The sequence below is a fragment of the Dendrobates tinctorius genome, unplaced genomic scaffold (genome assembly GCF_039654945.1).
Source record: "Dendrobates tinctorius isolate UK_male_01 unplaced genomic scaffold, ASM3965494v1 ptg000046l, whole genome shotgun sequence".
Lineage (NCBI taxonomy): Eukaryota > Metazoa > Chordata > Amphibia > Anura > Dendrobatidae > Dendrobates > Dendrobates tinctorius.
Window position 1 is genome coordinate 40,336,692 of NW_027361714.1, and position 24,713 is coordinate 40,361,404.

At 40.3% G+C, this 24,713-nt stretch overlaps 1 protein-coding gene across 3 annotated transcripts in view; it reads left to right on the forward strand.

The window, feature by feature from the left end:
* EYA4 (EYA transcriptional coactivator and phosphatase 4) overlaps positions 1–24,713 on the forward strand; it is a 619,370-nt gene that overhangs the window by 470,232 nt on the left and 124,425 nt on the right. For all 3 annotated transcript variants that reach the window (XM_073575843.1, XM_073575844.1, XM_073575845.1), the window contains 4 exons: positions 3,290–3,432; positions 3,536–3,679; positions 4,261–4,340; positions 6,120–6,300. In XM_073575843.1, the coding sequence (XP_073431944.1) occupies positions 3,290–3,432; positions 3,536–3,679; positions 4,261–4,340; positions 6,120–6,300 (548 nt within the window). The remainder of the gene's footprint in view (positions 1–3,289; positions 3,433–3,535; positions 3,680–4,260; positions 4,341–6,119; positions 6,301–24,713) is intronic.

Genomic DNA, 24,713 nt, shown 5'->3' on the forward strand with positions numbered 1-24,713 from the left:
GGTGGCCGCAGCAGACACCGAATCCCCACGTCCTCTCCCTGCTGAATCCCCCCGTCCTCTCCCTGCTGAAACTCCACGGCCACGACCACGTGCCTTACTCCCTGCCTTCTTCATCTTGGTAGACTGATAGATAGGCAGAAAAGTAAAAAAAGGGTGGCTTAGTGTTCTTATTCCTGAACACCTGCTAACCAGTATAAGAAACACTAATTTGGCTAAGAGTGTGTGTACTACACTTTAATATGATCTAATGTGGCCTAGACAACTGTAAAGTGGAGTGTTTGGTGAACTTTATTTCCTTTTTTTTGGGGGGGGAGAAAAGGATGTGACCAAAGTTTGAAAGCTATAGTATCACAAACTTTTTGGAGCGATTACAATGCAGGAAGCTAACCTACAATGCAATTGATGAGGCTCCAAAAAATAGGGTGATACTAGTCTGGCTGGCCCTGAAGGGCACAAGCCAGCAAAAAGGCTCCTCTATCTAATCCTATATAGTGTTTGCAACCAACCAATGACGATGGATGCGGTTGGAAGCACACTAATATAGGAGCAAAAATCTGGCTAAATTAGCTGCAAAAAAAGGACTATGTATGAGGCAGTGACGCACGCTGAGTGGACTACAGCTAGTGGTGGCTGTAGAACACACTGCAATGTGAGATGCACTCACACACAGAGAGACCTATCAGACAGCCAAAAACAGTGCAGAGAAATGGGCTATAGCACTGAAAGGCTGCTGAAAGGCTCCGCTGTCCACTCCTTTAGTGTTTGCAACCAACGTATATGGATACGTATGGAAGCACACTATACAGGAGAAAAAAAAAGCAGCAATAAAAGAAAAATGTGTATGAGGCAGAGACACACGCTGGGCGGCCTACAAGCAGACGTGCCTGCAGGACACACTACACAGCGTGGGTCTGCACTCACACAGTCCTTGCAGACAGCTATTAAAACAGCGCTGCTGGGCTACAAAAATGCTACAGTGGTGGATTATGTAGCCTGGGTAGAGCAATAGATATTTTGGATGATCGCTATTTCTAACTGTCCCTCACAGTCTTCAACAGCAGCCTGTCCCTAACTGAATTCACAGCAGAGTGACCAGAAATGGCGGCGGCAGCGGTTTTTATAGTGCATCATGACATCATTTCAGCAGCCAATCACAGCCATGCCAGTAGTTAACATGCCTACATGCCTAACAGGATGTGCCCACACTTCTGAGGATCCCCATTGGCTGAATCAAATCGAGCTGGCTCATAGCATTATGGGAACTTCCGATTCCGGTATTCGATATGAAAAAAGTATCGGAACTAAGTATCGGAATTCCGATACAGCTAATATCGGCCGATACCCGATACTTGCGGTATCGGAATGCTCAACACTAAAAATGACCAAATACCCTGCAGTAAACTAAAAAACAGCAATAGTGCATGAAAGTAACATGGGGTAATTAGTTCACTTATTGTTGATCAAAAAAACATAAAAGCCATCTCACCGCATTAAGGTGACCCTATTCGGGACCTCTAGAATTAAAACCTTACCATATGTCAAATGACGTAAATGTGAATAAGGGCCAAGAAGGACCGAGACCCTGACTAATGTACACCCAGTCATGGGGAGTTATATAAAAGTAATGTGCAGCTCTAACAAAAGGGAGGCTACAGTCTTATTTGCACAGAGTATAAAAATCTGAACCAAAAATCCAAGGAGATGAACTGGAATATAAGTTAGTATGCATGCAGCACATGAGCACATTTGCATACTGGCCACTAAACAGAGAAAACCTAAGATAAAAACAAAATGAGCAACTACCCTGCAATAAATAAATAAATAGCAATAGCGTATGAAAATAATATAGGGTATGTAGTTAACATAATTTTAATAAAAAAAACATAAAAGCCATCCCACCACGTCAAGGTGATCCTATTCAGGAAGGTCTCAACCTCTAGTATTAAAACCTTACCATATTTCAAATGATGTACATGTTATTTTCATACTAATGGTTAGGACTGTATTGAACAGGGTCACCTAGACGTGGTGGGATGACTTTTACTATTTTTTTATCAAATTTATGTGAACTTATTACTCTATATCATTATCATGCACTATTAGTATCTCTTTATTTACTGCAGGGCATTTGTTACATTTTCTGTAATCAGAAAGTAGTGCCAATATGACCAAAGGAACATAAATGATCTTTTTTAACCCTATTATGCCTTAGAAAGATCTTATGTTTGGTTACATCTTTTTTATTTATTCATCCCAGACGTGTTTTTGTTAGTGGTACAATTAACTTCATCAAAGGGATACAAAATATTACAGAGCATTTTTGGTGGGAACTCTGAAGTTGGCCATACCACTAAAAAAAAGGTGCTGAGAAGAATAAAAAAATAATGATGTAACAAGAAAAGTATCACAAAAAAACAAACAAACAAGGGAAATCAGTCATCAGATTGTTATATAAAAAAAACTTGCTTTCTAGCAAAAAGGATGTATGTTTAAAAAGTTGCAAGCTTTAAAACATGGCTTGGACTCTGAAAATGAGTCAAACAGCCAGAGAAGACACAAAGTGCACAAAAACATGAAACAAGTGATAAGTGGAAATTATGAATACTGTAATGTAATTAAAGATACGAAATACCACATAGGGAATATTGTGTATTATATAACATGTTATGCGATATTTATTTATCATTAATTTCATTATTCATAGTTGCTACTTAGCATTTGTTTCGTGTTTTTGGTCACTATGTGTCCTCTCCTACTGTTTGACTCCTTTTCAGTGTGCAATCCATGTTTTCCACTTTGTAACTTTTTTATTGGGCATTATTTTTGCTATAAATAAAATGTTGTATACTTTTTTTTATATACAAATCTGTTTAATGACTTTTGTTTTCTTGAGATTTTGAATTTGGTTTATGCTCCCTTTGGTCACCACATGTGCAGTGTCAAAGTGTTAGCTTATCAACATTTATAAGGGTGTTTGTCTTCATAGACCTTTTCTGTTGGTCAGATCTTACATTGTTGATAAAGAATGAACATTCTAATTACAAAACTCACTAAGTCTATGATTGTTTTGCTGCAGTTTTCTTTTTCCTGCATAAGTTCTATGCTTCAATATTAGACTTTTATTTTATCTGTTCAATTCAATTTGCTGCTTTAAACAAAGGGAGATAAAGCAGCCTTCTATGATAAAATAGAACAAAATTATGATAAGGGAAACAAGCTAACAAATATCATATATGCTATATATTAAAACGAAATTCATCTTATTTTGTTTTTTTTATTTTGACGTTAGACCCTATCCACATATTCTCTCAACACCTGCAGCTCAGACTATGTCAGCCTATGCAGGTCAGACCCAGTACTCTGGAATGCAGCAACCTACAGTTTACACAGCATACTCACAAACTGGACAGCCTTACAGTTTACCAACATATGGTATGTTTTTTTTCCTTGCACTACGCTGTGTGTGTTCGGTTTTGAGCCCTCTTCATGCATTACGTAACTGCTATTAAGAAATATTTCTATTCATCTGGTGCAGATCTAGGAGTAATGCTTCCCGGTATCAAGACAGAAGGTGGTCTCCCTCAAACTCAGTCTCCATTGCAGAGTGGTTGCCTCAGTTACAGTCCCGGATTTTCTACACCTCAACCAGGCCAAACACCTTATTCCTACCAAATGCCAGGTATAGAATTGATGTCTTTTAAAATGTGATAGATCATAGATAAATATAAAAACCATATAAAAAGTGAATATTCACCATCTAATATTATTTTCATAAATTATTAAATATTATTTTAGTATCTGACTAAGGACTTGTATTTCACATATATTGCCCATTCTGGATATTCTCCTACAACTCTAGTTTGCGCCGTTTCTTTGTTAACAGTTTAAAAATATATAAAGTTATTTCACATAAATGACACAGTTCAATACATGGAGAAAGGTATTATCAATGGTCATGCATTTCCATGAGGAATAAAAAAGAAATAGCCGAATGCAGTATACATAGTTCTTCATAGTAGGAGTACTTTGGAGTTGACAGTTGATCTATGCATATAATAACTGATCACAAGAGATGTGACCATTGACTGAGGATGACAGCAAGTTTCTCACTTTTGCTTTTTTTTAAAGAAGTTGTACAGATTTGATATCCTTTTTTAAGTTTGACAGATCTTTTTGTTTGTCTTTTACCTAAAATAATTCATTATCAAATAATTATTTCACTCCAAAATAATTAGTCATATTACCTTTTTTTTTTTACAGGTTCTAGTTTTACCCCATCTTCAAGTATTTATGCAAATAACTCCGTAACCAACTCAACAAACTTTAGCAATCCTCAGCAGGTAAGAAAAACTACTGTTTGTTTAAAAAATTGATGTGTAAAATTAGCACAATACCTATAATACCTAATGGGCACCTCCTTACCAGAGGTTTTCCAAGAATGTGATAAAATGGCCTCCTCTACATAATTCAAACTGCAGCCTCTCCTAGTCATGTGTCAAGACAGGTTGCAGTTCGAAGAAACACAACCAGTGACTTGTATCTCAACTGACAGAAGTGTGGGATCACACATACCTCACTCAGTGAGGAGGATTATGACATTAGATTAAATTAATCTTCTCCTTTCTGACAGAGCACAAAGGATTTTTTCTCAATCCCCTGTCCTCCATGAGCCATGAGTCAGCAAGATTTATTTCTTATCATGTCATAGCCTTGCTCTGACAGCTCATTGAGGTATGTGTTTTTATAATACATCTCTTCTGTCAGTTGAGACACAGGTCTCAAGTTGTGTTTCTTCAGACTGCAACCTATCTTGACTTGTTAATAGGATGGGCTGCAGTTTGAATCATGTGATTGAGGCATTTAATAACATTCTTAAAGATCTCCTTTAAAATAAACTCTCCAATAATATGTCTTTTTTCTCATGAAATTAAACCACTAATGTGATTTGCTAATCGTGAGCAACATTATTTGTAACTTTTTTTGCATAAGTCCTTATAAAAACTTTCTATTCAAATCAGATTTCAGCCTTCTGTAAGAGGCACTATATATCTTTGAGATACCTTTGTTCAATAACATATTTTACTAAACTAATGCATACCTCACTATATGTTAATATATTTTTTTGGCATATGTTGGATCTGTATGGCAATTATCATACTTTCGGAGCCGGTCATCTGAGCTTTGGGGTAACATATGCCAATCAAAGAGTTTGTAAATCCACCATTATCCTGTAATTGTTAGAGGGCTGGCTGATCCATATACAGTATGTGTATAGGTTTCCTTGCAGTGATTTCACTTCAGTATTTTAATTTGGGGATTTGTACCACAAATCATCAACCATTGTACAGTATGTAAAAGAGAGTCTGAAAGAAACAAATCCAATATTCAGCATGTCTCTGTAATATTAAAAGCACACATGGAAAGAAGATACGTTGACTTCCTTTTATTCTTAGGAAAAATTGTTTGGAATTGAAGTCATGGAAGAAAATAACTTGATATATGGTTTTAAGGTTAAAGTGACAGATGCCATCTCTAAATAACTATCAGCCATTTTCTGGATTTGAGGGTGACTCTCAGCTGGATAACTTCTTATTTCCTAAATTTACCGGTGAATGTATTATGCTTCTAACCTTCTTCCAGTGTCACTTTTATTAACACTTACGGATGAAATTATTAGGTTTTATTTGCTAAAATAGTTTTGCAATTTAATTCATTAATTGACATGATATTTCCGATGTGAGAGATTTGCTTTCAACAGGCAGGTCTCCATTTGGTAATATTATACAAGATACACATATGGGGAAAAATGTATGCATGAGATGGATGAAAAGGCTAAGAGTATGCCTTTTTAGAATACCTCATAGCCACCTGTGGACTTGGCTTTCAGGAATGTTCTGTAATGATAGGCTACAGCACAGCACTGAATGTGACTAATATTTTAAGACCAAGCATTTTGAAAGCGATTTTCTTTGGTTCTGTGCTAATTCAATGTTAAATGTACCTGAAGTAACAGGATATCGGCATCAACCTACTGTTAAGTGCTAATTAATCCTTCCTCCTGCCAAATCTCAAATAATCATTTTACTACTTCACTTAATAAATTGTTCCTACTGTTCTAGGATTATCCCTCTTACACAGCTTTCGGCCAAAACCAATATGCACAGTATTACTCAGCATCAACATATTCAGCCTACATGACCCCAAATAACACGGTGGACGGCACCTCATCATCATCAACATATCAGTTACAGGATTCGCTCTCTGGCCTGACTACCCAACCAGGTACAGATCTTCATACAGGTAATCTGCAGATAGAATTTCTCTAAATTTACTAGCAGATTTATATATATTATATACTTTATATCAAGCTGCAATTTTGACTTTCATAGAAGATACATGTTGGCTTTGATTAAACAAACTTTTTATTCTTCTATAGTAATATTCAATGTGAAAAGGTTGGGCTAAGCAACTTATTAGTTATTAGTGAAAATAAAATACCTAGTCATATATATTATTTAGCACTAAGATGGCATTAAACATGAGTGCCCAATAGGAGTCCACAGGTCACACTTGCCACACTGGTATTCACTGTGAAATGTATATTTCACCAGATCAGCACAGACATTGTCAGATCATCTTTGTAATGGTGCAGTAGCTCACCTCTCTGGTTATTTAGTTCCTGGTTGCCACTGTCCTCCTGTCCTTGTGGGGTCATGGTAAGTACTGACCTCTTAAATGGTCTACGAGAAAGAAATTTCAAATTGATCTAAGTCTAGCCAAAGCTCAAATGTGTTTCAAAAGGATTTTTATTGTCCTTTCATCATCTCAATTGTCCTGAGTAACAAGGTATTTTTGAGTTCCTAGTCTTCTACATTGTGACTACATTGTGGCTCCAAGGGGGAATTTTTCTCCTTGCTGACAATACCAAGCTGGCATAAGGAAGCGTAAGCTATGCAATGCTCCTCTGGGAACTTAAATATGTAAATGGCCATTTCAGAAATGGCTACTTCCATAGTCTTCTACAGGGTATTTTCTATTGTATCCTTTGGTTTTGAATAGCTTGATTTCCTGACCTCAGTCACTTGTCTGCTGCCTGTTCTGACTTCTTTATGATCTAAGCTAATGACTGAACTTCATCGGCCTCAACATTGCTCCATGTGAGCTCTGCAGTTTAGTTCTTTTGCTTGTTTATGTGTTGGCCATTGCTAACTGAAACTACTTTCTTACAGCAAAGTCCACACCCTCTACTTGAGTCTAAGGCTAATTTCCCACTATGAGTATTTGGTGATTTTTTTTTGCTCTGCATATTTTCTAAAAAATGCAAGTAACCTATTTTACTTAATTGGTGCAGGAATGGTGAAGAAATTTTGTAACATTAAAACTCATCAAAAGATCATCATGGGAATATAGCCTAAAGCCCCCGTTATATTTAGCGATGCACCAGCGATCCCGACCACGATATGACCCGGTCAGGATCGCTGGTGTATCACTAAATGGTCGCTAGTGAGCTGCCAAACAAGCAGATCTCAGTAGCGATGCAGCAGCGGTCGGCGGTCGATACTTGTCAGATGCGGCGATGATGACCATCTTCCGCCCACGTCCATGGTTCGCTCGTCGGTGCCAGCAGGAAGCCAACGACGAGAAATGGACCAGGCCGATCTCGCGCGATCAGCGATAGCCAGCGGGGGGAGCCGGTCGGAGCTAAGTGTCACATGTAGCGAGATTGCTACCGATATCGCTGCTGCGTCACAAAATCGGTGACGCTTTAGCAATATCGCTTTGTGCAAAGCCCCCTTAAGATAGAATAGCACACAATCTCCCTAAATTCTGCTATCTAGTTTGGCCCTAAGCCAAACGTTAGTGACCTGGATAGTCCACCTATCCAGTTAGCCATTGTTATGATATTTAGAATAGGACCCAATATATTTCTCATGTCATCCAAAATAGGAACTGTGGATGAACAGGATAAACAAAAAAAAGAAGATGAGAATTACAGAGCCCTGCAATATTACCGAGAAAAGTAAAAAAGTTTACACACTGCGGTTATATTAAAACCTTTGTTAGCTGCATTATCTTCTCAGTGCTTTCCTTACTATCTCTACAATCACTGCTGTTCAGGTTTGAGCATGTTACTTCAGTTCCTTTGTGACTTTGGTGGGAGAAGAAATGGCTGCCCCACTTTTTTTGCATAAAAGAGAAGTGCACAATGGTTTAAATAGATTATTTTTTGTCGTCCGAGGGTGGGTCTGGGACCGATATGTCTAGAAAACTTTGTGCACAATATGGAGAAAGTGTTTTGTCATAACAAATAAGTGTGTATGAATGGATAGAAAAGCAAGGAAGATTGCACAAATGTCAGCCATGAAGAAAGAGCCGGACGCCTGTCCACGACTGATAACAGCATTGACTATTAAAGCATCCTCCCTATAGACTTGATCTTGTCCCATCTGATCTGTTTGTTCCTCTGAATGAAGCTTTACGAGGATGAAAATTCATGTGTGATGAAGGAGGTAAAACAGCGGTGCATTCGTAGCTTATAGCTCAGCCTTCAATATTTTTTAATGAGGAAATTTGAAAGTTTGTTGACAGTTTCATAAAATATAATTAAGGGCAGTGAAATTTTGTTAAAAAATATGATATATTTATATTTTCTGAAGATGATTTAAATTAATTCTACAGCCAAAATGCAGATTATTTTGAACTTTGTTCACTGCAATTCTACAATAGTTTTCAATCACTGTTGAGGAGACATTATATAAGTAACCATTTGGGATATTTAGAAAAGAGTGGTAAACAATTTTCACTGATGTAACTGCATTGTTAAAAAGGTTACAAAACATACAAAAGATAAAATGAAAAAAACCCTGCTATAATTAAATAACTAGAATGCAAAAGTGCATTTGAATCATACAGAGTTCTTAGTATTACTGTATTTGATCAAACATAGCATAAAAGCCGTCCCACCGTCGACAAGGTGACTCTGTGGTCGGGGCGGTCCTACACTGTCTAATATTAATAACCTTGTCATGTGTCAAAGTTGACGTCTGTGTGAATAAGGGCAGACAAGGACCGGGTTCCAACCAGCATGCATGTGTACCAACTCAAACCAAGCTCAATTTTTGTGTTTTTTCATTATTAAAAAGGTTGTCTCATGACTGACTGACAGCTATCTAACCATATCACCCATCACATCACATCACCCATGACTGTCATTACATGTCTCAAACTGAGATACCTCTTCTGAACTTGTATGATTTGCTCTTTTTCTCCTAGTATGTTGCTGCCTGCTTATGATTGGTTATGTGTATACATGGGAAAAAGTACACGCCTCCGTGAAAAAATCTCTTGTCATGCTTCTTTGTTTCAACATGGCCCTGGTTTTCTATGTTAACACTGTGACATTGCTATGGGGACACAGTGGTTGTCAATTTTATATGGAAAATAAAGTTCAAAATATGGCACATTTCTTAAAAATGTCTTATCACAGCCCCCCGAAGATGGAGGTCATTACGAGTAAGGTAACTTGGCACTCAACTTAAGGGTCCACAGAAGAAAATTTTATTATGCAGTCTGCAAAATGTTTCGACCTACATGGCCTTCATCAGTCCACTGCTTAAAAGTATTGTGGAGAAATGGGGAACAAGCGTGAGTTCCTACTGTAATGGAAAACTTGCAGGTGAGCTGTCCGGCTCCCTAGTATCATATATTACTTCAGAATAGTTGTAGGAAGAACCTGTTACGTTGAAAAGGAGGCTTGTTACCAGTTTCTCTGTAGTTATATTAGTTGCCGTGTGGTAGTATAGCATGTCCTTATGAGGCATGGGAGGTCAGTGGTGATGGGCATCAGGCTGGACGTGGATTTCGCCGCTTGTCTTATCACAGAGTCACCTACAAGTTTTACATTACAGTAGGAACTCACGCTTGTTCCCCATTTCTCCACAACACTTTTAAGCAGTCGGACTGATGAAGGCCATGTAGGCCGAAACATTTTGCAGACTGCATAATACAATTTTCTTCTATGGACTCTTAAGTTGAGTGCCAAGTTACTTTTCACTATTGAGCTTTGGTTTGCACTGCAGGAGTGCCACACTATATTATACACGGTTATGGGTAAGGTAGCCTGTCCATTTATTTATTTATGAATCCATATGGTGGTACACAGTTAGCTTTGTGAAGAGTTCTCCTTGCTCCCTTTATTTGGGTATACCTTTCTTGGCAAGGCAGTACCAACACTCAGTATATACTTTTATATTTAGCACCCTAATTGTTACTGGTGGTTACATAAGCTCAGGCTTGGCCTGTGTACTCTATCTTTAGCATTGCCAAGCCGATGTATGCGGATGCCTCCGCATGCTTCCTTTTGATGGTGCGGCGACCTGCGCGAACGCAACTTGTTGGATTTTGTTGCTGTCACCGCACCAACAAAACGACGCATGCAGAGGTATCCTCATACGTCGACATGGCCTGTGTACCTAATGCTAAAGAATATGATATGCAGGCCTCATGCCGACGTAGGCGGAGCTGAATGGAGGAGGTGCGGCAGTGGGAAGAGCTTCACGGAGGAAGTCCGCATCCCTTTGCAGCTCTGCCATATGCTAGTGTGAAACTTGCCTTACTCTTAACCCCACCCTATCTATACTTTTCTTTGTGCATTTATTGGCACTCGTCTGACACCGTGTGCCTTTTGTATTGTATTTCTATGCTTTATATATGTTCTGTATTTATGATTGTTAATAAAATTACATATTTTTTCTATAATCTGGTTTATACTCCTAGTTTTCCATTGGATATATATCTGTTTTGAAGTTTCCAGTATCCAGTTACATTTATGGTCATATAGTTATGGGGTATGCATATATCGCTATATGATGTTTTCTGTTTGGAAAATTTAAATTTTGGTAGTTATTCTAAAGTTTGTAGGATTTTCCTATTCCTGGGAAAGGGGATAACTTTCTGGGGGCTGTGACCTCAACCGATTCCGAGAATTGCTCTGAAAAGCCCCATGTGAATGATGCTTTGGTAAATCATTTGCACTGCTGCTCCATTCATTCTTATGAGTGTGCCAAAGACAAGCCATGTGCAGCACTCAGACTTCTCCAGTGGTCCCTTTAAGAATGAATGGTGCTGCAGTGCATATGATTGACAACCGCACCATTCTGAGATAACTTACAAACTTGAGAAGTTTTAGTTTCTGCATATAAGTGACAGCCACTGTGACTCAATAACAATGTCGGGCATGGGGATCCCTTAAAATTGTGAGGTGTGGTATCAGATAGACTACACTATTAGGATTTTTTTTGCATTGAGAAGTTAAAATACAGCTGCTGTAGAATAAGCAAAATGAGGCACAATACAGCTACAAGCAAATAGTCGTTCTTGTCTGGACTACTGAAAAGTATGAATTCTGGAAGTATAAATGTATACTTGGACTATGTTTAATGGTATGCATTGTGGCCTCATTAAAAGCATAGTTTGAGTTTACAATTATATCTCTATACACACACAATATGTAGAAAAAAAGGATTGAGAATTCTACACCTTACACCTGCAGAAGCTTTTATGGCATCCCATTTCAAATCCATAGGCAGTATGGAGTTGATCCCCTCCTCCTTTGCAGCTAAAACATTATGTACTCTTCTGGGATGGATTTGTACAAGATTTTGAAGTGTGTCTGTGGGAATTTTCATCACATTCAGAAGAGCATGTGTGAGATCAGACACTGATGATGAATGAGAGGGTCATTCAAAACTGTTCAATAGTGTTGAGGTCACAGTGTGCTGAAACATTTAAATTTTGTTTCATTGTTACCATGGGTCCTAAGCCAAAACCACAAAAACAACCACATAGTGTTATCTATACACCGCCACATTATTACTCAATACAGTCAGGCAGGTAAGGTTCTCCTAGAATTCACTGAACATAAACTCTTCAGATTGCCAAATGGTGAAACATGAAAACGTGAAACATTTTGCAGATAACATTTCCATTACTCCAGAGTCTAGTGGCAGAGTACCTTAGACCACTCCATCCGACACTTAGCTTTGTGCTTGGTGATGTTAGGGTGGTATACAGAAGCTTGGCAATGCCATAAAGCTCCCATTGCAACATTTTGTGCCAATGTAAGTGTCAGAGGAGGTCTCGAACTCTGCAGATCTTGAGGCAGCAGAGGGTTGGTAAGTTTTATGCACTATGTACCCCAGAACTCAGTTATCCCACTCTGTAGCTTTACATGGTCTGCCACTTTGTGGATAATTTTCTATGGTTCCCAAATACTTCCACTTTTCAATAATATCACTCACAGTTGATCTTGGAATACTTAGGAGGGAATACATTCCGCAAACTGATATATTACCACGATGGCACCCTATTACAAGACCATTGTGGAATTCAGTGAGCTCCTTAGAAAGAGAAATTCCTTCATAAATAATAGTGAAGGCATACTGCATGACTTTGCTGTTGGCACATACCAATGTGACAGAAGGAGAAATCTTAAAAGTAAAGCTCTGTCCCAATACTTATATGCATACTGTATAGAGTATATTTATTTTTACCCACTTAACTTCACAGTGCTTTACAGAAATCAGTGTGTGTATATAGATGGATAGTGTGTGTATATATATCTAATATATAAAGCTCAAAGTGTGTATGTATCTATGTATGTATGTGTGTATGTATGTGTGTGTGTGTCCGGGATAGGCATCCGCACCGTCGCAGCTACAGCCACAGAATTTGGCACAGTCACATGTCTGGACCCCGAGAGCATCCTAAGCTATGTTTTGAGGCAAAATTTTAACCTCGCGCTTTCCAATTCACCAAACAATTTTGCCCCTATCTACATACTGGGGGAAAAAGTGTGTGCGCGTCAATCCCTGCCCCTCATTATGATGTCATAATGCCCCTATTTGCATACTGGGGAAACAGTGTGCGCGTATCAAGCCCCACCCCTCATTATGATGTCACAATGGTTGCCATGGCGACGCTGATGTCATAGGTTGCAAGCCCCGCCGCTCATTATGATGTCATAATGGTTGGCTATGGGATGGATGATGTGTGATGGGTATATGGGCACGGGCCTATGGGATGGAGGATATGTATGACGGGTATATGGGCATGGGACTATGGGATGGAGGATATGTATGATGGGTATATGGGCAATGGACTGTGGGATGGAGGATATGTGATGGGTATATGGGCACGGGACTATGGGATGGCGGATATGTATGATGGGTATATGGGCACGGGACTATGGGATGGAGGAGGATATGTATGATGGGTATATGGGCACTGGACTATGGGATGGAGGATGTGTGATGGGTATATGGGCACGGGACTATGGGATGGCGAATATGTATGATGGGTATATATGGGCACGGGACTATGGGATGGAGGATATGTATGATGGGTATATGGGCACGGGACTATGGGATGGAGGATATGTATGACGGGTATATGGGCACGGGACTATAGGATGGCGGATATGTATGATGGGTATATATGGGCACGGGACTATGGGATGGAGGATATGTATGATGGGTATATGGGCATGGGACTATGAGATGAAGGATGTATGATGGGTATATGGACACTCGACTATGGGATGGAGGATATGTATCATGGGTATATGGGCACGGGCCTATGGGATGGTGGATATGTATGATGGGTATATGGGCATGGGACTATGGGATGGAGGATGTGTAATGGGTATATGGGCACGGGACTATGGGATGGAGGATGTGTGATGGGTATATGGGCACTGGACTATGGGATGGAGGATGTGTAATGGGTATATGGGCACGTGACTATGGGATGGAGGATGTGTAATGGGTATATGGACATGGGACTATGGGATGGAGGATATGTATTATGGGTATATGGGCAAGGGACTATGGAATGGAGGATAATTATAATTTGACCACAGTTAGTTACTATATATATAAAATTGAATGTATGTGTGTATCACCAATTAATCACGAAGCATCTTTCATTTCACCAGAGCTGTTTAAAACAAGCTGAGCTGTGATTAGTTGCTATGAGCAACAGTTTTCCCACTCCACGACAACACCTCAGCAGGCACTGGCCGGGTGGGAGAAATCAAGCATCCCCGGGAACATAAGCTCCCAGCCATTGTCTGCTCCCCAGAAAGGAGCAGAGAACACATGACAGAAATGAATCCCCCCTCCTGTGCCCATATACCCATCAAACATCCTCCATCCCATAGGCACATCTTCCCTCTTAAAGGGATCCTCAGTATGGAAGTTAGGGCAAATCCCTCAGTGCTCTGATTCTGACCCCAGGCTTCTATTAAAGGGATCATTGGTATGGAAGTCAGGGCAAATCCATCCAGTGCTTTGGCTTTGACCCCAGGCCTCTCTTAAAGGGGTCCTCAATATGGAAGTTAGGACCATTCCACTCAGCGCTTTGGTTCTGACCCCAGGGTGTCTTAAAGGGATCTATGGTATGGAAGTTAGGGCAATTCCACTAAGCACTCTGGTTCTGACCCCATGCCTCTCTTAAAGGTATCCCCCTTATGGAAGTTAGGGCAATTGCACTCAGCATTCTGGTTCTCACCCCAGGCTCTTTTAAAGGGATCCCCGGTATGTAAGTCAGGGCAATTGCCTTCAAATGCTCTGGTACTGACCCCAGGCTCTCTTAAAGGAATCTTATGTATGGAAGTTAGGGCAAATCCCTCAGCGCGCTGATTCTGACCCCAGGATACTATTAAAGGGATCATTGGTATGCAAGTCAGGGCAAATCCACTCAGCGCTCTGGTTCTGATCCAAGGCTCTTTTAAAGTGATCCCTGGAATGGAAGTTAGGGCAATTCCACTCAGCGCTCTGATTCTGACCCCAGGCTCCTCTTAAAGGGATCCCGGTATGGAAGTGAGGGCAAATCCAAACTGCGCTTTGGTACTGACCCCAGGCCTCTCTTAAAGGGATTTCCGGTATGGAAGGTAGGGTAAATCCCTCAGCGCTCTGATTCTCACCCCAGGCTTCTATTAAAGGGATCATTGGTATGGAAGTCAGGGCAAATCCACTCAGCACTCTGTTTCTGACGCCAGGCCTCTCTTAAAGGGATCCCCGGTATGGAAGTTAGGACTCTTCCACTCAGCGCTCTGGTTCTGACACCAGGCTGATGGGATGATGTGGGATATTAGGGGTAGTAGTCCAGTGACTCTTTTTGATGGGATGATGTGGGATATTAGGGGTAGTAGTTCGGAGGCTCTGGCTGATGAGATGATGTGGGATATTAGTGGTAGTAGTCCGGTGGCTCTGGCTGATGGATGATGTGGGATATTAGGGGTAGTAGTCCGAAGGCTCTGGCTGATGGGATGATGTGGGATATTAGGGGTAGTAGTCCAGTGGCTCTGATGGGATGATGTGGGATATTAGTGGTAGTAGTCCGGTGGCTCTGGCTGACGGATGATGTGGGATATTAGGGGTAGTAGTCCGGAGGCTCTGGCTGATGGGATGATGTGGGATATTAGGGGTAGTAGTCTGGTGGCTCTGGCTGATGTGATGATGTGAGATATTAGTGGTAGTTGTCCGGTGGCTCTGGCTGAGAGGACAATGTGGGATATTAGGGGTAGTAGTCTGGTGGCTCTGGCTGACGGATGATGTGGGATATTAGGGGTAGCAGTCCGAAGGCTCTGGCTGATGTGATGATGTGGGATATTAGCGGTTGTAGTCCGGTGGCTCTGCCTGGATGATGTGGGATATTAGAGGTAGTAGTCTGGTGGCTATGGTTGACGGGATGATGTGGGATATTAGGGGTAGTAGTCTGGTGGCTCTGGCTGATGTGATGATGTGGGATATTAGGGGTAGTAGTCCGGTGGCTCTGCCTGGACGATGTGGGATATTAGAGGTAGTAGTCTGGTGGCTATGGTTGACGGGATGATGTGGGATATTAGGGGTAGTAGTCCGGTAGCTCTGGCTGACGGGATGATGTGGGATATTATAGTGAACGTGGTTATGCGGAGTGAGCGGTGCTCTACACTTAGCTTTATATACACTCACTGGCCACTTTATTAGGTACACCTGTCCAACTGTGTGTTAAGACTTAATTTCTAATCAGCCAATCACATGGCGGCAACTCAGTGCATTTAGGCATGTAGACATGGTCAAGACAATCTCCTGCAGTTCAAACCGAGCATCAGTATGGGGAAGAAAGGTGATTTGAGTGCCTTTGAACGTGGCATGATTGTTGGTGCCAGAAGGGCTGGTCTGAGAATTTCAGAAACTGCTGATCTACTGGGATTTTCACGCACAACCATCTCTAGGGTTTACAGAGAATGGTCCGAAAAAGAAAAAAAATCCAGTGAGCGGCAGTTCTGTGGCCGGAAATGCCTTGTTGATGCCAGAGGTCAGAGGAGAATGGGCAGACTGGTTCGAGCTGATAGAAAGGCAACAGTGACTCAAATTGCCACCCGTTACAACCAAGGTAGGCAGAAGAGCATCTCTGAACGCACAGTGCGTCGAACTTTGAGGCAGATGGGCTACAGCAGCAGAAGACCACACCGGGTACCACTCCTCTCAGCTAAGAACAGGAAACTGAGGCTACAATTTGCACAAGCTCATCGAAATTGGACAGTAGAAGATTGGAAAAACGTTGCCTGGTCTGATGAGTCTCGATTTCTGCTGCGACATTCGGATGGTAGGGTCAGAATTTGGCGTAAACAACATGAAAGCATGGATCCATCCTGCCTTGTATCAACGGTTCAGGCTGGTGGTGGTGGTGTCATGGTGTGGGGAATTTTTTCTGGGCACTCTTTGGGCCCCTTGGTACCAATTGAGCATCGTTGCAACGCCACAGCCTACCTGAGTATTGTTGCTGACCATGTCCATCCCTTTATGACCACAATGTACCCAACATCTGATGGCTACTTTCAGCAGGATAATGCGCCATGTCATAAAGCTCGAATCATCTCAGATTGGTTTCTTGAACATGACAATGAGTTCACTGTACTCAAATGGCCTCCTCAGTCACCAGATCTCAATCCAATAGAGCATCTTTGGGATGTGGTGGAACGGGAGATTCGCATCAGGGATGTGCAGCCGACAAATCTGCGCCAACTGTGTGATGCCATCATGTCAATATGGTCCAAAATCTCTGAGGAATGCTTCCAGCACCTTGTTGAATCTCTGCCACGAAGAATTGAGGCAGTTCTGAAGGCAAAAGGGGGTCCAACCCCTTACTAGCATGGTGTACCTAATAAAGTGGCCAGTGAGTGTATATATATAGATATAATCATTATAATTTGCTATGCCCAGGCAACACCAGGCTCTTCAGCTAGTAGATAGATAGATAGATAGATAGATTGAAAGATAGATAGATAGATACAAATATACACATATGAACACAAACTTACTATACTGTATGGACATAGGTTTTGGGACACATGCTTTTATAGTTGAAATCAAGCTTTCCATTCATTTTATTTTATTATTGTATGTATACAACATACAAAACTTTGATTAATTTGTGTGTTGAAAATTTTTGAAGAGAGAAGAATAATGTTCCCACTGGAAAAAAAAGACTGTAAACCGTGTAATATTTCTGAGGAAATATCTGAACACGCATTCATGCTTACAAAAGGTTAATGCAAATCAGTATTAGGAAAACCAGACAGTTAAAAGTCCAGTTGTTCAAAAACCATGCAGTGCTGACTTATGCAATTCTAAAATAGATGCATACCTTGCGTTCAACAGGACAGCTGCTCATTCTGAATTAGAGATAAGCTTAATGAAATAAAGTTGGTTCTGAAGAAAGAAATAGTGAAGTGAAGGGCACAACAGTTGAGGTTCACTTACAAAGTGGCTGGGCACAACCCCAAGAATATTAGTGCTAGGAACACTGAACATTAATCCACAGCTACATCACAAATTTATATTTGCGACGCACAAACATCTTCCAAAATAAAGTACATAGCAAACTATAGATAAGACTAAGTATTGTTAAAAAATGTAATAAATGGTTGACATATGGATCTGTGTATTTGTTCTATATACAAGTAATATAAGTTGCTTAAAGTCATATGGAATCGGGTTTTTTTTACAGAATATCACTGCCTCCAACCTTCTGGATTTCTGCTTGCCAGTGGAGGTGCCCTTATGTTTGATTGACAGTTTGGACCAGCAGCATGTTTATGCTGCTATTCTGGACTACATGTTTGCCTCTGCAGCAAGAGAGGAGAGCAGGGACACTATATCTTTCCAAGATCCAGAAATTTGGTCAGGTTCAGACTAGCGTTTACAAGCTCTATAGCTAAGAGCTCAAGCACTGTGCTACTTAATTACAGACCATAGACAATGAGTAGTACACAATAAAATAAAAAATCCCTACTCTCAATTCTTGATAATGGAGAGGGGTTTTTTTCTATTACATTACAAGAGTGCATGTTTTACAAGTTCTTTGTAATTTTAGTAATTACTATGCAATGCCAAAACACTTTTTAACTGACCCTAAAGGTGACTATGGAACTTTTATAACTGTAGACCCTGACTCCTCCTTTTCCATGGTCATTTGGCTTGTCAGGGTTTTAAAAGGGTGGTCTGAAGGAGAAAGTAAATTTTATCTAAATCACTATCTATTTGATGGCATAATCTAAGCTATTTTCTTATATACTTGCTTTAAAAATTCCCCACTGCACTATTTAACTGCTAGTATTTTTTTTCCTTCTTTTCTGATGACGATTCATTTGAGAGCCCCCAGTGCATTCTGGAATACTCAAATGATGAGTCATCAGAGCAGAAGGCAGAGTCTGCAATCCCTGTTACAGCTTCTGTCCTTGCCCCCTCTCTGAAATCAAGCCTTGTCAGTGATGATCTTTCTTTACACTGTGAACTGTGAAATGTGCACAGTGACAGCGCACGCTCTTTTGCCGGCTTAGATCTGAAGTAATGAGCTGGCAAGATAGCGATCTTACAATACCCAGCAAAGACCAGTGATGTCCCTTGCAGCGGCGCTGCTGATTTCCTGCACACCAGGTATTGTAACACAGCTGTGTTGCTGGCTCATTTCTTCAGATTTGAGTTGATAAGAGAGTGGGCTCTGTCACTGTGCATATTGCACAGTGTTTAGAAAGAGTGGGGACTAGCCCTGCCCCTGAAACCAGTGTCACTGATGATGCTTCCTTTCAGTGAGGGAGCAGAGGCTGTGGCAGTGACCGCAGCCCATTACTCCTGCTTTGGGGTCACTTTGTTTGAGTATCCCCAGATGCACTAGGGGCTCTCAAATCGACATCCGGAAGGAAAAAAAAAACTATATAGGTGAGCAGTTAGACAGTTTAGTTGGGGAAGAGTAGGGAATTTTTAAAGTCTTTTTCCATTCCCAGAAAACAATAATTTATATTTGACATTACTGATTTTACTTAGAGAATACAATTGTTGAGGTGCTATGCCAGATACAGTCATATGTTACAGTTTGGGCATCGCTATTAATGTTAACCTTTTTTCTTTATAACAATTTTGGTTTTTGTAACAGCTATTTCAGTTTCATATATCAAATAACTGATGGACTCAGTTAGATTTCTGGATTCAAATTAGGTTTATTGTACTAACAGAAAATGTGCAATCTGCATTTAAACAAAATTTGACAGGTGCAAAAGTATGGGCACCTCAACATAAAAGTGACATTAATATTTCATAGATCCTCCTTTTGCAAAAATAACAGCCTCTAGTCGCTTCCTGTAGCTATTAATGAGTTCCTGGATCCTGGATGAAGGTATTTGTGACCATTCCTGTTTACAAAACAATTCCAGTTCAGTTAAGTTTGATTGTCGCCAAGCATGGACAGCCCGCTTCAAATCATCCCACAGATGTTCAATGATATTCAGGTCTGGGGACTGGGATGGCCATTCCAGAACATTGTATTTGTTCCTCTGCATGAATGCCTGAGTAGATTTGGAGTGGTGTTTTGGATCATTGTCTTGATGAAATATCCATCCCCTGCGTAACTTCAACTTCGTCACTGATTCTTGCACATTATTGTCAAGAATCTGCTGATACTGAGTTGAATCCATGCGACCCTCAACTTTAACAAGATTCCCGGTGCCGGCATTGGCCACACAGCCCCAAAGCATGATGGAACCTCCACCAAATTTTACTGTGGGTAGCAAGTGTTTTTCTTGGAATGCTGTGTTTTTTAGCCTCCATGCATAACACCTTTTTGTATGACCAAACAACTCAATCTTTGTTTCATCAGTCCACAGGACCTTCTTCCAAAATATAACTGGCTTGTCCAAATGTGCTTTTGCATACCTCAGGCGACTCTGTTTGTGGCGTGCTTGCAGAAACGGCTTCTTTCGCATCCCTCTCCCATACAGCTTCTCCTTGTACAAAGTGCGCTGTATTGTTGACCGATGCACAGTGACACCATCTGCAGCAAGATGATGCTGCAGGTCTTTGGAGGTGGTCTGTGGATTGTCCTTGACTGTTCTCACCATTCTTCTTCTCTGCCTTTCTGATATTTTTCTTGGCCTGCCACTTTTAGGCTTAACAAGAACTGTACCTGTGTTCTTCCATTTCCTTGCTATGTTCCTCACAGTGGAAACTGACAGGTTAAATCTCTGAGACAACTTTTTGTATCCTTCCCCTGAAAAGCTATGTTGAATAATCTTTGTTTTCAGATAATTTGAAAGTTGTTTTGAGGAGCCCATGATGCCACTCTTCATAGGAGAATCAAATAGGAGAACTACTTGCAAGTGGCCACCTTAAATACCTTTTCTCATGATTTGATACACCTGGCTATGAAGTTCAAAGCTCAATGAGGTTTCAAAACCAATTTAATGCTTCAGGAAGTCAGTAAAAAGTAGTTAGGAGTGTCCAAATCAAGAAAATGATAAGGGTGCCCATACTTTTGCACTGGTCAAATTTTGTTTAAATGCAGATTGCACATTTTCTGTTAGTACAATAAACCTCATTTGAATCCAGAAATATAACTGAGTCCATCAGTTATTAGATATATGAAACTGAAATAGCTGTTGCAAAAACCTAGATTGTTATAAAGAAAAAAGGTTAACATTAATAGGGGTGCCCAAACTTTAACATATGACTGTAATATGGCCCACTTTAAAATAAGGCCCTACAGAAGATCACTTCAACTTCAAAAGGACTAGCGCAGGAACCAATTATTTCCCTAATACATGCATAAATAAAAAATGTAATAGTCAGCTAATCATAATACATACTGTATATATTCTCACTTCAGTGCTGGGAAGTTCTCTATCATTGGGGAAGAAGTGTGGAAGCATGCAAAAACTTTCAGCAGCTATGAAGTTAGCCTTAACGTTGCAAGATGATTTTGTTTTAATTTTTTTTCTTTACATTTAAAAAATACTGTAAATTTTAAGACATTGAACTAAACCTACCTTGGTTAATAATACATAATATTCTAGTTTATCTTTTCACTCGAGAAAAAAAAATGCTCCCTAATTTTTCTTGTAAGATCCTGCTCTATCCAGTGGTCTGCAACGCCGCGTTAGGCAGCGTCACAACAGAAATGGTACGGAACAGCTGCCTCTTCTATAGTGCCCTTTTGGCTTGTAATGATTTGCTTTTTTTCCAACAGCCCAAGAAGCAGATGTGGTAAAGTGTGATCAGTATATGTTTGAAAACTATAAAAAAAAAATGATGCCAGAAGTGGTCAAAGGGATTGTAAAAAATCTTGGAGTCTTGATTATAGGAGAGGAAATGGATTTATGGACAGCTGGGGAATGAAGAAATAAGGGATTCTGCCATTCAGAAAAACACAAAGGTTATTGTAAATTTCTCAAGTCAATCGGTATTTAGTCCCCAAACAAAAAACCCCATTAAATATACGTATGAATTCACTGCTCCTGGTTCCTTTCTATTTCTATTTATATACGAGAAAGGATTTTCTAATTTTTCCCACATGCCATTTAAAAGGTGAAACTGGGATTTGCATGTAAGAACGTCATGTTTGTTTTTAAGTAGGACGCTGTGCAGTGTTTCGTACAGAGTCACCGAGGCACATTTAAAGTGCACTGTGCAATTGTAAAACCCTATTGCACTGCAGAACAGGATGAAACTGCATTTTATTATGGGAGAAAACATGTATAAACAACGTGATCTAGTAAATAATTCCTAGCATATAGTAAATGTACATTTTGTTGGGTGTAGTGTCTGGCATATTTTGATTAGCACATAGAAACATAGTGTTATGGGCTATATTCCAAGCAGCCATATGCGACCTACTATGCCAGGCATTAACCGAAATGATGTAAGCCCAACAACTCTTAATACACTAATTGTACCTGCGCTAAAGGTACTATGACCCTTTAAGTTTTGTGATATGAACATGCGAAACAATAAAACTCATAAACATAAAGCCAGAAACATTTTCTATGAGCCTATTTAAAGAGGTTATACATTTTAATATTTTATTCATTCCTAAATTTCAGCTTCACAGTAGGTTGAGATTCCGTTTCTAGTTTTATCACTGTTTCTGTATCTGGAAAAATGTTGAAGCATAGACTTGCATATCTTTTGTGACTAATTCGTAAGTCATATTTGCTGATCTTTTGAGATACAAAAATGTTTCTGCTCGATCGTTAAAAGCGGAGAATAATAGCATAGTAAAGTAAAATATGTTAAATTAAAAAAAAAAACCTGTATAACCTGGTCTCTGACACCTTGCACCGCAGTGAAAGTCTCACGGTGCTAGCAGGGATCTTCCCAAGGTCATCGCAGTTCAGCCCAACTGGGAATGCAGCCTCAGTGACTAGAGGTAACCTCAGTGACATCAACACCGGTGACAGCAGCTGCGCTCGCAGCAGCTCATTCCTCAGTGGTTCTCAGCCTGGACGGTCACATCTTGGCACCATCCAGGTTGAAAACTGTTTATCCCCCAGGCATGGATTATGGTGTGGAACAGAACGACAGTCAGGTGAGGGATATTGTTGTATTTTATTTTACTTTTATTGCAGGAGAATGAGGGCTTCGTTGGAATTAGGCGTTAGGTTAGTATAACTGTGTTTGTCATTTTTAAATAAATATGGAAACTGTTTTGTTTTATCTCTAATAAAATACTTTATTCTTGCTGTGTCTTTATTTACCATACAACTATAGGATTAGTAATGGATAGGTGTCTTATAGACTCCTCTACATTACTAAGCTGTGGGCTTGATGTCACCGGACAATACAAAGGAAACATCAATCTCACAAATATGAACCCAACTTGCCAGTGCTACAGGGCAAGTGGGAAGAGTCAGGCAACGTGCCAGAATTGGCGCATCTAGTAGATGCGCCTTTTCAGGGCTGCTGCCAGCTGTTATTATTTGGCTGTGGAGACAAAAATCCATGGCCCCTTACCAGCCTGAGAATACCAGCCCACAGCAATCTGCTTTAGCAAGGCTGGTTGTCAAAGAATGGGGGGCCCCACATCGTTTTTTTAATTATTTATTTAAATAATTAAAAAATACGGCTTGGGGACCCCTCTATTCTTGATAACCAGCCTTGTTGAAGCTGACAGCTGAAGGTTGAAGCCCCCAGCTGTGAGTTTTGCTTGGCTGGTTATCAAAAATACAGCCAGCTTTTTATTTTAGTTACTTATTTACAGCGCATGAGCCATCTAATAAATACACCCATCAGCCTCTCCTGCTCTTGCTTTTATTAGCAACAGCAGTCATTGGATGATGGGAGTGTTACAGCTCTGGCAAAAATTAAGAGACCACCACATCAAATCCCTGTCATGGACGGCCCATTCTCCAGACCTGAACCCCATTGAAAAACCTCTGGAACGTAATCAAGAGGATGATGGATAGTCACAAGCCATCAAACAAAGAACTGCTTTTGCGCCAGAAGCAGTGGAAAGACTGGTGGCAAGCATGCCAAGATGCAAGAAAGCTGTTTTTAAAAATCATGGTTATTCCACAAAATATTAATTTCTGAACTCTTCTGGAGTTAAAACATTAGTATTGTTGTTTATAAATGATTATGGACTTGTTTTCTTTGCATTATTTGAGGTATGAAAGCACTGTTTTGCTTTTTGCTTTTAATAGTGACCATTTCTCCTTTTCAGAAAAAAAAAACAAAATTTACTCCTTGGGAATTCTGAGACATGGTATCAGAAGTTTGTAGACTAAAAGAAACAATTTACCTTTTACTAAAAAATATACCTATAAAGAGAAAAATCACAGAAACTGAACATTTGGAAGTGGTCTCTTAATTTTTGTCAGCGCTGTAGTCCCATCTGCTGACACCACTGGAAAATAATCAAAATAACCAAAAGGGTGTAAACTGCTTACAGAAATAGTACGGTCTTGCTCTCCTAGGACGGCGTGCCAACCCAATGCGCGTTTCAGCTTGTTACCTTCGAAGGTAGTGGAGTACACTTCTGTTATGAAATGAGTCACCGTAGGAGGCAAAAGCAGAAATACATGCTAAGTCCAGAAAACCAGAGAAGTTGGCAACTATCAGATTGCAGACCCCTGAACCTATCAACACAACTAGCAGTAGCCGTGGGGGGTTCCTACGATGCCCTAGACCCCTCGATCACAGCCGGAGAAATACATAGGCCTAAAGAAAGAAAGGGGAAATCTAAACTGCCCCAGAGCAGACCCCAAAGCAATAGGCAGCCCCCAACATATAATGACGGTGAAGCAAGATGAAAATACTAACACAGACAGAAAGATAGACTGAGCAAAGATGGGGCCCCAAAACTACCTAGATAGGAAAGGACAGGAAGGCTGCTGTCTG